Source organism: Anolis sagrei, chromosome 5 (assembly GCF_037176765.1).
Source record: "Anolis sagrei isolate rAnoSag1 chromosome 5, rAnoSag1.mat, whole genome shotgun sequence".
NCBI classification, from domain to species: Eukaryota; Metazoa; Chordata; class Lepidosauria; order Squamata; family Dactyloidae; genus Anolis; species Anolis sagrei.
In genome coordinates, this window is record NC_090025.1 from 21,296,757 (window position 1) to 21,311,034 (window position 14,278).

At 38.8% G+C, this 14,278-nt stretch overlaps 1 protein-coding gene across 6 annotated transcripts in view; it reads left to right on the top strand.

The window, feature by feature from the left end:
* CCSER1 (coiled-coil serine rich protein 1) overlaps positions 1-14,278 on the top strand; it is a 796,797-nt gene that overhangs the window by 155,355 nt on the left and 627,164 nt on the right. For all 6 annotated transcript variants that reach the window (XM_060779234.2, XM_060779236.2, XM_060779238.2 and 3 more), the window contains exon 3: positions 2,637-2,824. In XM_060779234.2, the coding sequence (XP_060635217.2) occupies positions 2,637-2,824 (188 nt within the window). The remainder of the gene's footprint in view (positions 1-2,636; positions 2,825-14,278) is intronic.

Here is a 14,278-nt window from a genome sequence, read left to right on the forward strand (position 1 = left end):
TTGGAACTTTGGGGTGATGTAAAAGTGTTACAGTCTAGCACTTTCAAATATGTGGCTAAAAAGATACTGGAAGAATGTCTCATAGATGAATAATAGAGGTCATTTGGTGCTAGAAAGAGCAGATGTTGGGCTTTTAAAAAGGCAGAAAAGAATGAATTCATGTTACATGCTGGTTGATCTATACCATATGTTTTAAATGATGATTGATTTCCCAGGCCCCAGGTAGGCAACAGTAGTGATTAATGTGAAAAGACGTGATTCCTTGGTCTAAGAATTCACAATCAAAATTGACAAAATGTCTGGGGATGGAACATAAGGATATTATAGTGGGAGAAGAATACACCCAGTTCTCCACATTTGCTGAAATTAGGAACATGGAGCCATTATGAAAGTAGGAAAAACAAATTAAAATATCATTCACTTAAAAAAAAACCCTGAGAGAATGCCCCTTTATGAATCTCTAGATTCTGTGGTCAACTTCTACTTGAGGTTCCACCAGAGGTTGACCATACACTGCAGGACTTAGAGAATCCTAGAGAAACCACACTTGACAAATTCACAATTAATCAAATCTTCAAAAGTTAAATCTGCAAATATGGACAGCTGACTTTATATGAAAATGAATTTAACTCTAGTAACACATACTACTAGGGATCTTTCCCAAGAATGACAAACATCACACTGTTAGCTGGTCTGAAGAGTTAGACCACAGTCTTATTAAAACATGATAGGTACATTATATACTGCTGAAGGCAGACCTGTAGCCAGGATTTTGATTCAAGAGGGGCTGAGTTTGATTTGGGGGGGGGGGGGGCTGAGTCTGAGTGAAAGAGGGTCTACCCTAGCAGACCTTTTGTATTGTTACCCCAATGCATATGGGATATATTGAGCATGGTGATCAGATCATGATATGAGTAAGCATAACAGTTTAAATAGTGTACCAGTAAGGCCTTCTCACGGACCACCATGAGAATTTCGGGCTGCCCTAACTCATGGTATCCATGCCTAAGCCATTATTGCCTGCCAATTCCTCTTACAGATTATCTGTTCAGGACACAGTAAATTTCCCTGCAATAGACCTATATCTGCAAGATAGTACAAGTAGCTGCTACATGCAATTCGCCACTTAAGACTCACTTGTTAATTTTGCACTCTGCTGTTTTCCCACTCTCTTTTGATTATGGCATTCTTTCCCAACTCCTGCAAGAGCAACCAACATCTGTCTAGCAGTTATCCTGCAGCTAAAGGATTGCAGATGCATTGACCTGCATTCCTGGCTCAAAATGGCCATGTTAAATAGACATGTAGGAAATAGATTTGCCCTCTTCCCAAATTATAATTTCACAGTGAGATCTTGGCCTCAAATTCCCACAAAAGCATAAACATCTGGTCACCATGAGATTGTCAGAAATGGAAAGTGAGACTAGGTGTGGAAGATGGGCGGGGAGGGTATCACCAACTCATGGCTCCATGCAATCTCCTTCACTATAAGGATGGTAGTGAGAATTATTTCTCCAGACCAGTTTTCTGCACCCTCCTTTCTTCTAGCAGCCTTTGCTTTTTATCTTCCTTCCTTTATCATTACAATGCTTTATATTTCTCCTTTCATAAAATTCACAGTTCACCATCATCCTGCCCTTCAAGTTCCATAATTCATTTCTCCAAATTGTTATTTAAGTTTCTTTCATTCTATCTAAATATTTGTTCTTGGCATAATATCATTGAGCTTCTTTTGTAACATAATAATTTGTTGTTGTACATGACATTTGGCATTCATTTAGTGTAGCAATTTCAAAATATAATTCATAATGCTTCAGTCTTTGGTGCCCCCCCCCCCCCCTAGAATGCAAGCATGTTACATTTGGTATGCTAGTATCCCACCTCCCCCTCTCCCCACTTAATACGCTTAATATATGATTCAGGCAGTTAACCAACCAGATCCAGATTTGCTGAGTTTCAACAAGTTTTCTGCATCATAGGTGAGATAGAAGAGGTTTTTAATCAGACCTCCAGTGCTTCTTGTGAAATTCTTAACTTCACCCTTTAAAACCAACAAACAGCCAATTTATACAATCACTCGACATGTTGTGGTTGTTTTCCATCTTCCCTAATAGTTTCCCAAGAACTTTGAGTCAAGTATTGTTATGGTCTTTTCTGAATGTAATACTTAAGTCAGAAGTAAACCCATTGGAGTTAACTCTATTTTTCAGTAAGGTAGTTCTGTGTACAAAAAGATGGGGAGGTGTGACACATGGTCATATGCAACCGAAGGGTCCCTATTTCGTGACCCCACAACCAAAGCCCTTCCAAGTCTACTGACACCAAATCATTTTTAAATTTCGAAAAATAGTGATATCATTGAACCAAAACTGATAAAAAATAGCTTAAAATAAGGCAGTTCTGCTTATACAACTCACACAAGATCTCCGTAACTCTGAAAAACTCCCCTCCCCACTCCTACAAATTGCTCCAAAATTGATCAATAATGAGACTACTTGGGCCTCCCCTGGAGCTTGGGATTAGAGATGATAAATGCCTCTGACGTCTCTGCAGTTGCCCAACCTGGTGTACAAAAATGTTAATCTTATCTAATACAGGTGCTGACTACCTGTGTATTTGTGCCATTCTCTTTACAGTAAATCTTGCCAGTAGCTTTAGCCCATATCGAGAGGGAAGATTCATAGAAAAACGATTGAGGTCGTCTTCAGAAGGCACTGCTGGGAGTAGCCGGATGATCTTAAAGCCAAAGGATGGGAGCCTAGAAGAATCCAACAGTCTTCGAAAGCAAAGAGCAAGCTCCTCTTCATCAAAAATGAACAGTATGGTGAGTTTTCAGAACATGCCCAGACATTTTCTACACATGATACCTGCTACTTTCCCTCTTGTTCTTAATAAAAATTAAACAAAAAAAGGAATTTCAACTGTGAAAATGTGGCGCTATGCAGGTACCAAAAGGAATGAGATGATCTTGTAGTACCAAATCTGTTTTTTAAAAAGGTGTGATAAATAACATTTGTTTTCTAGATAAAGAACCAGGTAAGAATCCTGAGCGTTGTAGTGCTGCAAAAACGTGGGACAGTTGCAGATACATTGCTCTCTGTTTTCCTCAAATTTCAGTCTTTGTTCCTTCAGACTTCAAGTATTAAGACATATGGAATCTTGTTAAATGGCAAATGAGATTGTTTGCATCCAAAAAGGTCACTATTTCAATCTATGGCAATTTCATAGAGATTTCACGAAGCAGGACTATCAAAGAGTAGAGCATGCATTTCTGCATTCCAACTCCCAAATAAAAGAGGCAACATGTCTTCTTTTCCACTGATCATACTGCTTGAGGAGAAGTATGTTTTAGATTCCTCTGACTCTTCTGTCTATCTGCTTCACTGTATGATCCCCTGTTCCATATTTTCAGGAAATGGAAAGAAAACCTTTTTCTAAGATCTTTCCCCCATTGTGTGAAATATTTATTTATTTACTTACTATATTTATACCCTGCCCATCTCACCCTGAAAGGGACTCACAGTGGCTTACAAGTTAGCAACAATTCAATGCTGTATTATACTTCTGTTGCAATCCTCCATGATCATGTTTTCCTTCAAACCAAAAAAGCTCAAATGTTATGAAAGTATGATTATTTAAACCCTCGATCACTTGGGCTGCTCTTTCATATACTTCCATTTGTTACATTATTCTTTCTACAATTTTGTGATGAGAACTTTCTACAGTGGTTGGAGCATGATCTTGTGGCGTATTGGAGACATACCACAAGAGAGGCACCTGGATGTGAAGAATATGAATCACATCTCTATGGTGTCAGTGTGCACTGCAGAAGACTATTTGGGATTTCTGTTTTCTTCTGCCCTGTTATCATTCAATTGTGGCATTGGAGCAGATCCTCTAGATGTGTGGGCCTCCAGGTGTTTCGAACTTCAAATCCCAGAAGCCTCAGCAAGCTCAGCCAACTTTCAGGAATTCTGTGAACTGTTGTCTAAAAAATCTGGAGGAACCATTACCCTAGATAGTCCAGTAAATGCCCACCTCTCACTCCATTATCTGGAAGTTCATCTGTAGCTACATTTTCATTGCAGCCTAAAAAGGTAAAGGTTGTCCCCCAACATTAAGTCCAGTCATGTCTGACTCTGGGGTGTGGTGCTCATCTCCATTTCTAAGCCGAAGAGCTTGTCCATAGACACCTCTAAATTCATGTGGCTGGCATGACTGCATGGAGTGCCGTTACCTTCCCGCCTGAGCGGTACCTATTGATCTTCTGACATTTGGATGTTTTCGAACTGCTAGGTTGGCAGAAGCTAGGGCTCATGCCGTTCCCCGGAACTGAACCTGCCACCTTTCGGTCAACAAGCGCAGCAGCTCAGTGCTTTAACCCACTGCACCACCGGGGGCTCCAGTTTTCCCTTAAATTTTTGGAATATAGTCATTTGGTAAAATCACAGTAGGCAACCAAACATGGCTCTCCTGCCTTTATTATGAGTCACATCTTATATATATATAATCTCTCTCTCTCTCTCTCTTTCTCTTTATCTCTCTAACATGCACACACACACAAATATTATTTTGTGTATATATATATATATATATATATATATATATATATATATATATATATACACACACACACACACACACACACACACGCTAAGAACACCAAGAAGAAATGAAACAGGATGATTCAGTCAATCCTCAGTGGAATTTCCTAATGTCCCTGAAGAGGGCAGCATTGCATTTTCTAAAAGAAAATATTTTTAAAGATACATATAATACCTTGTGTTATCCAAGTCATTGTATCTCTAAAAAGTCATTTTTGTGCAAAGGAAGCTTTGTAGTCAATAAGATGCCCTTCAGACATAAAAGAAAAGAAGCTCTTTTAAGATCCCAGTCGTTTTCTCCTTGACACTGGCAGGAAGTGATGACTTCCCTTTGCCTTGAGTGGCCAGGGAATATCTGGATTCGGAAACACTGATAAGATAGCAGGTTTTCAGAGAATGTTAAGCTAAAGAGCAAAGGGAACCAAGAGGGGACAGATATGAAAGAGTATCTAGGAAACAGGTGCACTTCTCTCCCTCTGCAGCTAACTGATCGAAGTATTTCCTTGGAAATGTCAGTCCTTTAGTATCTAGCTGTAGCACAAAGCCTGAATGGTATTTCTGGGCACTGGGGAATAGGAAAGCAAAACGTTAAACATTGGTGGTGTATTGCATGCACAATGAAGCCTTCTGCCTCTGTTGCCCTTTGCAGCTGAGCTCATTGCAAGAGACACAATTTAATTTGATTCCTGTGGAGATGGAATTATGATCCCTTTCCATTAAAGACCCACTCGTCCTTATGAAATCTATCTATTTAAACCTTTTGCTACTTGCTTGCAATCATTACACTATGTAACAAAATTTAAAGAAGAAAAAAATCTGTTCCTGGTTTGAAAGTATTATTTCCTGATTAATTGTGCGCTACTTTTTTTTTAAAGTTGTTGTTCTACTCCAGAAACTTCATTTTTGTGGCTGCCATTTTTAACCTTTCCGTGTGCCATTTTAAACCTTTCCATGTGCCATTTTTAACCTTTTGTGCAGAATGCAAAAACAATGTGTCTTCAGTTTAATACACTTTTCCATGTTTTTATGATAGAACCAATTAGGAAATGATATTTAATATAACTCAGGAATAAAAATCACATGACATAGTGATATATCACGGCGATTGTATTTGAAGCTGTTTCTCTTTATCTTTTTCTCATAGAATCATAGAATCAAAGAGTTGGAAGAGACCTCATGGGTCATCCAGTCCAACCCCCTGCCAGGAAGCAGGAATATTGCATTCAAATCACCCCTCACAGATGGCCATCCAGCCATCTGTCATCTTCTTCTCCTTCTCCTTGTCACCTCTTTCTTTCTTTGAGATTTGAGGGCTAAATCTGAGCCAGTCTGAATTCGAATGAAATCAATCTTAAAAATAGGGTAACAGTATTTTCAGAACAAGTCCTGTGAGTGATCCTCCCTTCCTTTGGAGATAACAATTATTTTTTCCCCAGAGTTTTTGTTTCATTTTGAATTGATCAACCCTGCAGTAATTGATTTACTCCACAAGGTGTCACTGTTACTCTTCCTTTTCTGAAACAGCTGGAAAATTCGAAGCTGCAAATAAAGTTTGGTATTAAAATACAATCCCTTATCCATTGGACTAGTATGGTTTCAGTGATCAGCATCTGAGAAAATATGTTGTTCATAGGTATTTTCTAGGTACTTTAGCAAGTTTCTGTGGTAGTCTCAGGCCAGGGGTCCTTCAGTTTAACAGGGAGTGCTATTATCTATTTTTTTGTGTATCCAATCCATGCCAAGTCTATTAATGTATCCCATGCAATATTGGGGGTGTACCATAATTTGTTAGTTCTGGGAAGGAAAACAATTATCTCCATTAGGTTTTCTATTTGGGCTTTCATCCAAATGACAGGTGGCAGTTTCTCCAACACTGATGAGGTATATTTGATCCCAGTTAATAGTCATGGGCAATCCATGGTTCTGAATGATTTAGTTTTGTAAGTTCTAAAATACTTACAAAATTAAGTTGTGGTGGTGAAAACTGGGGGGGGGGGGGGAGGAGGCTGGTGCTTTGCTTCTACAGTGTTGCTAAAGTTCTGGTGGTGAAAATTTCAGAACTCTAACAAAACTTTTAACATTTCATTATAAATGGCAGTTCCTAATTGGTTCTGTCATAAAAATCACCAAATAATGAAATAATAATGACATTTTGAAAGTTTTGTTAGAGTTTTGAAATTTTCACCACCAGAACTTTAACAACACTGTAGAAGTAAAGCACCAGCGCCCCCTAGTTTTTACAACCAGAACTTTAGTTTTGTAAGTACTTTAGAACCATTTAGATCCATGCCTATTAATTAGTCTGCAAGGCAAGTCTCATATACGATGAATTATATTTGTCTATACAGCTTGTTGTCAGTACATAGCCAGGCTGCTTGTTTCTATTCTTGATGTCTTTTGCACCAACACAAATGGAGTAAAGTGGTATTCTGTCCATTTCTCCAGTTTAACAGTACAAAGTCCTCTGTACACATTTTATGGCCACAATACTTATTATGGCTTAAGTGTTATCAAGTAGAATTAACAAAAAAAATGCAGCATTCAAAAACTGGTGTTACCTTTCCTCTAGGCCAGTGTTTCTCAACCTTCCTAATGCCGTGACCCCTTAATACAGTTCCTCATGTTGTGATGACCCCCAACCATAAAATTATTTTCATTGCTACTTCATAACTGTAATTTTGCTACTATTATGAATTGAAATGTAAATATCTGATATGCAGGATGTATTTTCATTAACCGGACCAAATGTAGCACAAATACCTGACACATAGAAATTTGAATACTGGTGGGGTTGCAGGGGGATTGATTTTGTCATTTGGGAGTTGTAGTTGCTGGGATTTGTTGAAAAATGGCTTTTCTAGTTGTTTCAGTTTTCTTTTTAAAAATATGTATTAAGGAAACCATGAACATGCTTAGCCCGGTAGAGGATCTGTTCCTCCTAAGATAGCGGACTGAAATTCCTGTCATCCCTGACAAGTGGATGATTAAGTCCTAGTGAAGTATGAAATCTTAGAAATAGGAATGCCTGTAATTTGGTACATCTGTTGGATTCCCTGACAGTTGATACCATAGTCCAGCTTCCAGGCATAAAAAAACCTCTGCAACATAATGCAAATTAGTTTATAAAGTATTCAAGATAGGAAGTATATCATTAGTGTGTGTGTTTTTGGAGCAGAATGTGGAGGTTTTTCCTACTGCTAAGGTATCTGTTTTTTCCCCTATAGGATAATTGTTTTACTTTTCATGGAGAAACAGCTGCAGAAAATCTCAATTTACGGCTAGCTTTGTGCAGGATAGTTTCATATATCTGTCTGCAGTCGGTTTGGGATCTTACGCTTTTAAGGGAGGGAGTTGGGGATCCTGGTTAAAATGCAAGCTGTCATGACTGCTTTGTTGCAAAAGCTGAACAACATTATCCAATTGAGAACAAAACAGAGATGTAGATGAGCAGGTCTTTGAACTTGAATCTTTTAATTCAGCACAGGGACCACTCGTTTTCAGATATCATTAGAATAAAAACACTGCAGAACAACAACCTGGGACTTGAGCATTTTATGTGCTTCTAATTTTAAGGTCAGCTCAGCTGGCGGCATTAATGCTGAAAAAAGACCTTGTAAACAACAAAGGCCTCTAGCTGAGCATATATTTCCTACCAGAGCTGTCAAAAATCACAATTGTACCTGGGGTACACATTGAACATGGCTTACTTTAGTGGGTTCATGACTTAATCTAATGTGGACTTTATAGATCAAATGGAATTTTCTGATGGGGAGGATGTGCACTGTATATTGGTGCTTCCAAGCTCAATGCATAGTTTGTTTATTTATTTACTTCATTTGTATACCGCTTTTCTCAGCCCTTAGGCGACTCAAAGCGATTAACAACAGCAGCAGCAAAGATTCAATGCTAACATCATACAAACCATTTCAAAAAACAATTAACATAATAACACACTAAGTAATTAAACATCAGTAAACAACTCATTAGCGTCTCATAACTAGAATCATGATCCAGCTCGTCATCCGTAGTTCCGTTTTCCTATATTTATTGCACTGGCTATTCAAACACCTGTTCAAATAACCAGGTTTTCACTTTTCTCTGAAATACCATTAGTGAGGGAGCCGATCTAATGTCCGTGGGAAGGGCGTTCCACAGCTGAGGGGCCACCACTGAGAAGGCCCTGTCCCTCGTCCCCACCAAACATGCCTGTGTTGCAGGCAGGATCGAGAGCAGGGCCTCCCCAGAGGATCTTAAAGTCCTAGTGGGTTCGTAGGCGGAGATGCGTTCGGATAGGTAACTTGGGCCAGAACCATTTAGGGCTTTACAGTTTAAATTAACTATTGTAATCTACTGTATCTAAACATATAGAGGTACAATGTTTTTAATGTCTAGATGTGTGGTCTGTGGATGGGATTGTTTTATTGGTTTTGCACAGATTTCTAGTTCTTATTCTGCATTTTGAGACATACTGTACTGCTACAGGTTGGGATGATATTAGTTCCCAAATCTATGATAAGTTCTACCTTCTTCTTGAGTTGAAATTACACTTCAAGCCATTTTGCTATATTCCTATGGTTTTGCACAGTTGTCTGTTTAAGAAGATAGAACATTAAATATCAAAGTCAAAATCAAAATTACCCATGCCATAGTATTTCTGCAATAAATGTATGGTTGTGAATGCTGAACAGTAAAGAAATCTGAAAGAAAGTAAAACATTAGAAATGTGCTGTTGAAGATGAGTTCTTCAGATACACTAGATTGCTAAAAATATCAACAACCCAAAAAATAAATGGGCCTTAGAGCAAATCAAGCCTGAATTCTCACTAGGCATATTGTGAGATGGTGTGATTAATTGGAAAAGGCACTAATGCTTGGTAAGTGGAAGGCAGGAGGTAAGAGAAAAGCTGCAAACAGGTGAATTGATTCAATCAAGGAAGCCATGACCTTGAGTGAACAAGATCAGAGCAGGGTAGTTGAGGACCAGGGCTCTTGGAGGTCTCTCATTCATAAGGTCACCATAAGTCAAAGTTAACAGGAAATAGCAGCAACAAACTCTCCAACAAAGATTTAATGTATTAGATCTGTATAGGTGTTTGTCCCCCAAAGGGATTTAGCATTTATGCCCTCTGATTTTCCAGCTCTCTGAATTCAGCTCCGAATGTGTAGAAGGTGATAGGAAAGCCAGCAGGAATGTGAATGATAAGACAGGACCAAAGTGCTTTTCTCTATTTCTCCCCTTGTATTGTCCAGTCCATTTAGACTCAACCCCTGTGATGTTTGATATATACACTTTGCTCACTGCATCATAGCCATTTAAATTCAGAAAAGACTTGTGAGCTACGTTGAAAAGTTTCAGTGATACAGAGGACAACACTGAATGCAGATAAAATCTGTACAGCTGGCCCTTCCTATCATCCACAGCTTGAATTTTAAAAACAATTCAGGCATTTGGTATCTCTTTGTCTAGATTTTTGAGTGAAAAGTGTCAAAGCAGCCCCCCCCCCATTTTATATTAAAAATAAAATGGGGGGCTACTTTGGGGGAGTGGCCAGGACCTTCTGGTGAAAGGGTGCAGCTACAAGAAGCCTCAGAAACCCACAAATGAGTGGGTTTCTGAGGCTTCTTGTAGCTGCACCCTTTCATTAAGCTGTGACAGTCTCATTCAACATGCAGACACCTTTGGTATATTTATATTTCTGAAAAGTATAAATTCAGAAATGAAGATTTAGAACAGAACAGAAAAATGATATACGTGGCTACAATTTGTATATCACAAGCCTCGTTCTTTCTCTCTGCATGTCTTTTTTTAAAAACAAGAAATGTAAAGCTAGGTTGTTAGATGTCTCGGCTGTGGTGAATAGCTATGCTTTGACTCAAACTCAGACATCTCTTTGGAGTTCTGACAGGTGAGGGATAAAAGAACTAATGCAGGGATGCTGTGCAAGCTTATGTGGGGAGAAAAGCTCCATTAATGCATGATATGAGTCTTGCATACAGCCCAGCATTCTAGGATATCTAGCATAACAAATACTGTCTGTGGTATTATAAAAATTTGTCAACTCTTAACACTGGTTTCTTGAAGCATCCTTATTTCAGCACAGTAGGAGGTCTATAGGGTCTCTTGACTAAAGACGTTCAAAGATATTCAAAGTTTTCCCCCTCCCCAAATATTTGTTTTTAAAAACTCCTTCCAGCAGGGTGTAGGATAAAAGGGTTTGAGATCCTCTGTTCTCAATGCTGTGCTTGCATTCCTTTTATGTTTAGAGCTTAACTACAGTTCTCCTTCCTTGTCTTTATCACTCCCCTGGAAACTAATAGAAGGGATCACTAATGCCAAGTCCAGTCTTGAGCTTCTTGTAATGTAAAATGGAATCACAAGTCCATTAAAAATGTACCGTGCAGATGCTTTGAGAGAAATGATGGCACATGTTTTGAAGTGTGGAGAACCAGTTCATTGATTCACACGTTATATTGAAATGGAAATGTACCTTCCATTTCAGTTGATCCTTCGCTGCTCACGTATTGAATAGTGGCTTAAACGGCTTTATTCACAGTTCATTGTTTAAGAGATATGAATATATAATTGTGTTTCTCTCCACACTTCAAATTGTGCAGCAAGAGAATGGGAGGACTGGGAGGACCCATTAAGAAAAGGCAGAATACAGTTTATTTCAACATCAAGAATGAAGAGAAAAGAGTTTGAGAGGCAAGCCTTTCAAATTTAATACTGTTCTACTGCCTTAGAATTATGGAAGGGTCACATATGGTACATAAAACATCACAAATTACTGCAAACATTTTCCAGCTAAGGGGTGCCCTGAACTAGAAACACTTGATCGATTATATAAGGAGAAGTGTCAAAAGGACTTCAGGTGCAAAAACATGAAAGATCAGACCTATCCTTCGTTGTTTCTATAATTCACATGTCTTGGTTTGCTTTTTTTAAGCTTTCACAAATGGCATAATGCCATTAATTGCTCTTTTGTTAAGATGGGAAACTGTCTTTTGTGTATTTTCTAAAAAATATGTTCAGCTTTCATTTTTTTTAAAAAATATATAACAACACAGTTTAGACTTGACTTGTGTCTTCCTCAGAACAGAACACAATGGAATCAATAGTAAATGCAGTGTTTTTTTGTTGTTGTTATGTGCCTTCAAATTGACTCTGAACATCTGGTAACTTTTTCATAGGGCTTTCTGTGAAAGGTTTATTCAGAGGGTGTTTTCCATTGCGTTTTTCTAAGACTGAAATAGTGTGATTTGCCCAAGTTGGTTTCCATGGCTTACGTTTTTACTTATAGCGCTACAAGCAAACACCTGAAGATGGTTTTGCTGTTATCATGTGCCTTTGAATTGACTCCATCTTAAGGCAGCTGTATCCTAGGATTTTCTAAGCAAGATTTATTTAGAGGATGTTTTCCACTCACCGCCTTCCTCTTTGTCTGTGAGAATATGATTTACCCAAAGTCACTGCATAGATTTCTATTACCCAGCAGGGATTCAAACCCTGGTCTCTAGGAGTTTGCTGATTTAAAGTATTTTGTACCATTGCTGTCAAATCTTAGAAAGTACTCTGTACTCATTGTCCTCTGTTCCCAATCTGATGGCCTTATAGAGCTCACTTTAAAGCAAGCACAGATGCAGTGTTCTGATTTAGGGCATCTCAGGCCTTCTCAAGGGTCAGAGCATAATGGAAAATCTTGTAGTGTCATTTCATTTCTTTTTCTTCTCACCAAAGGCATTGGATTCAGACAGTATTTTTTCTCATTGTCTTGTGACTGTGCCTTCGGAAAGACCAGAGTACAGATGAGCTTACAAATTCTATTAAAAAGTTAAGGTGAAGCAAAAGTAGATCACAACTCCCATGGTTTTGCTTTTCTTTTCACATATTGGACTAAGGACTTTATCACACAAGACAGGCAAACCAGCATTGAAACTGCACAGCCATGTGTGACCCACTAGTGTGACTCACTTTGTCCCTTTTAATTGAAATGTATAACCCATCAATGGCTGTCCATCCTACTACATTCCCATTACTTATCTTAGTGAGATGGGTACTTTCTGCTTCTGCTTTGCCAGACATCATGTGATATTGGTGGGTGGGATTCTCCTGCTCTCTCCCTCTCTTCCTCCCATTGCTATAGTCAAGGTGGTTGTTTTGCACGCAGACACACACACCTGTTTTATTTTAATGCTGAAATAGTGCAATCACACTAACAATTAGAATAATCATAATAACAATTTGGAAAACATGCTGGGAATAGGGTGGGGGGGGGGGTAGAGACTGAGTTATGGAGGCTGTGCAGGACTGATTATGGTTCCATAAATTAGCAAACCAGCTCAGTTGTGCTATTAGAGTAGTGTGATATTGAAGATTCTCAAATCAATATAGGAGCCCCCGGTGGCACAGTGGTTAAACCCGTTTGCCAGCAGGACTGAAGACCGACAGGTCACAGTTTCAAATCCAGGGAGAGTGGGAATGAGCTCCCTCTGTCAGCTCCAGCTCCCCATGCAGGGACATGAGAGAAGCCTCCCACAAGGATGATAAAAACATCAAAACATCCTGGCATCCCTGGGGCAACGTCCTTGCAGACGGCCAATTCTCTCACACCAGAAGCGACTTGCAATTTCTCAGTTTGCTCCTGACACACACACACACACACACTCAATATGTACCCATTATTTCCAATAACATGATTGTTGTAACATGGTAGATTGGTTTGACAAAGTCCTGGGATTTTCCTGGATGTATTTCATTTCTTTCTATAATATTTTGGAAACTATGAACATTTTAGCAGCTTGTTGCACTTTTGGGGAAGTGTTCAGTTCTTTATTTCTAGTGTTTCACTCTTTATTCACCATTTCTGCAAAGGAGGTGTCCAGCTTAATTCAATTGGAGGTAAAGAAAACACCAGGGTACAGTGGAAGTACACCTGCAAGTGAGATAACAGATGGTCCTTGCTGTGAAAGCTGATTGGAAAAGGAGGAGTGTCGATTAAAGTCTCTGGTTAAATGTGTTGATATGTTATATTATGTCTATCTATGTTTAATTTTGTTATGCTTAGTTCCGTCTTATATAGTTTAGGTTGTCTTATTGCATTTTATTTATATACAACTTGTTTGTTTTTGGCACTGAATGTTTGCCAATTTGTGACATTCTTGGAAATTGCTCTGAGTCCCCTTGGGGAAATAGAGTGGGTTATAAATAAAGTATATTATTATTATTATTATTATTATTATTACTATTATTATTATTATCTGGCTTTGGCACAGATACCTGGAGAAGTGTGCCTCTAATAAGGGGTGGGAAAAATGTGTGGCCTATAGGATGCATATAGTACTTGGGGCCACAAAGCATGTTCATTAAACCTCACTGAGGATTCCCAAAGCACCACGTCCCAATTTTAAAATGTCATTTCAGGCAGCTTTCATTCCCAAGCCCCTCTAAGCCACCCCAAAATTTTCCACAGTCTCCCAACCACCTGAAACTCCCAAATAAAAAAGGGAAACTTGGCCAGAATCACAACTGGAATTGTTACAGCATCACTTCTAGTTGTGTTGGGCATGCTGATGTAATCTGCTGAAGGAACACATTGGCAAAACATGTACCCACATTCTGTCCACAATTGCCCATCCCTACTGTATAACACAGGTTGGACAATATAGACTGTAGT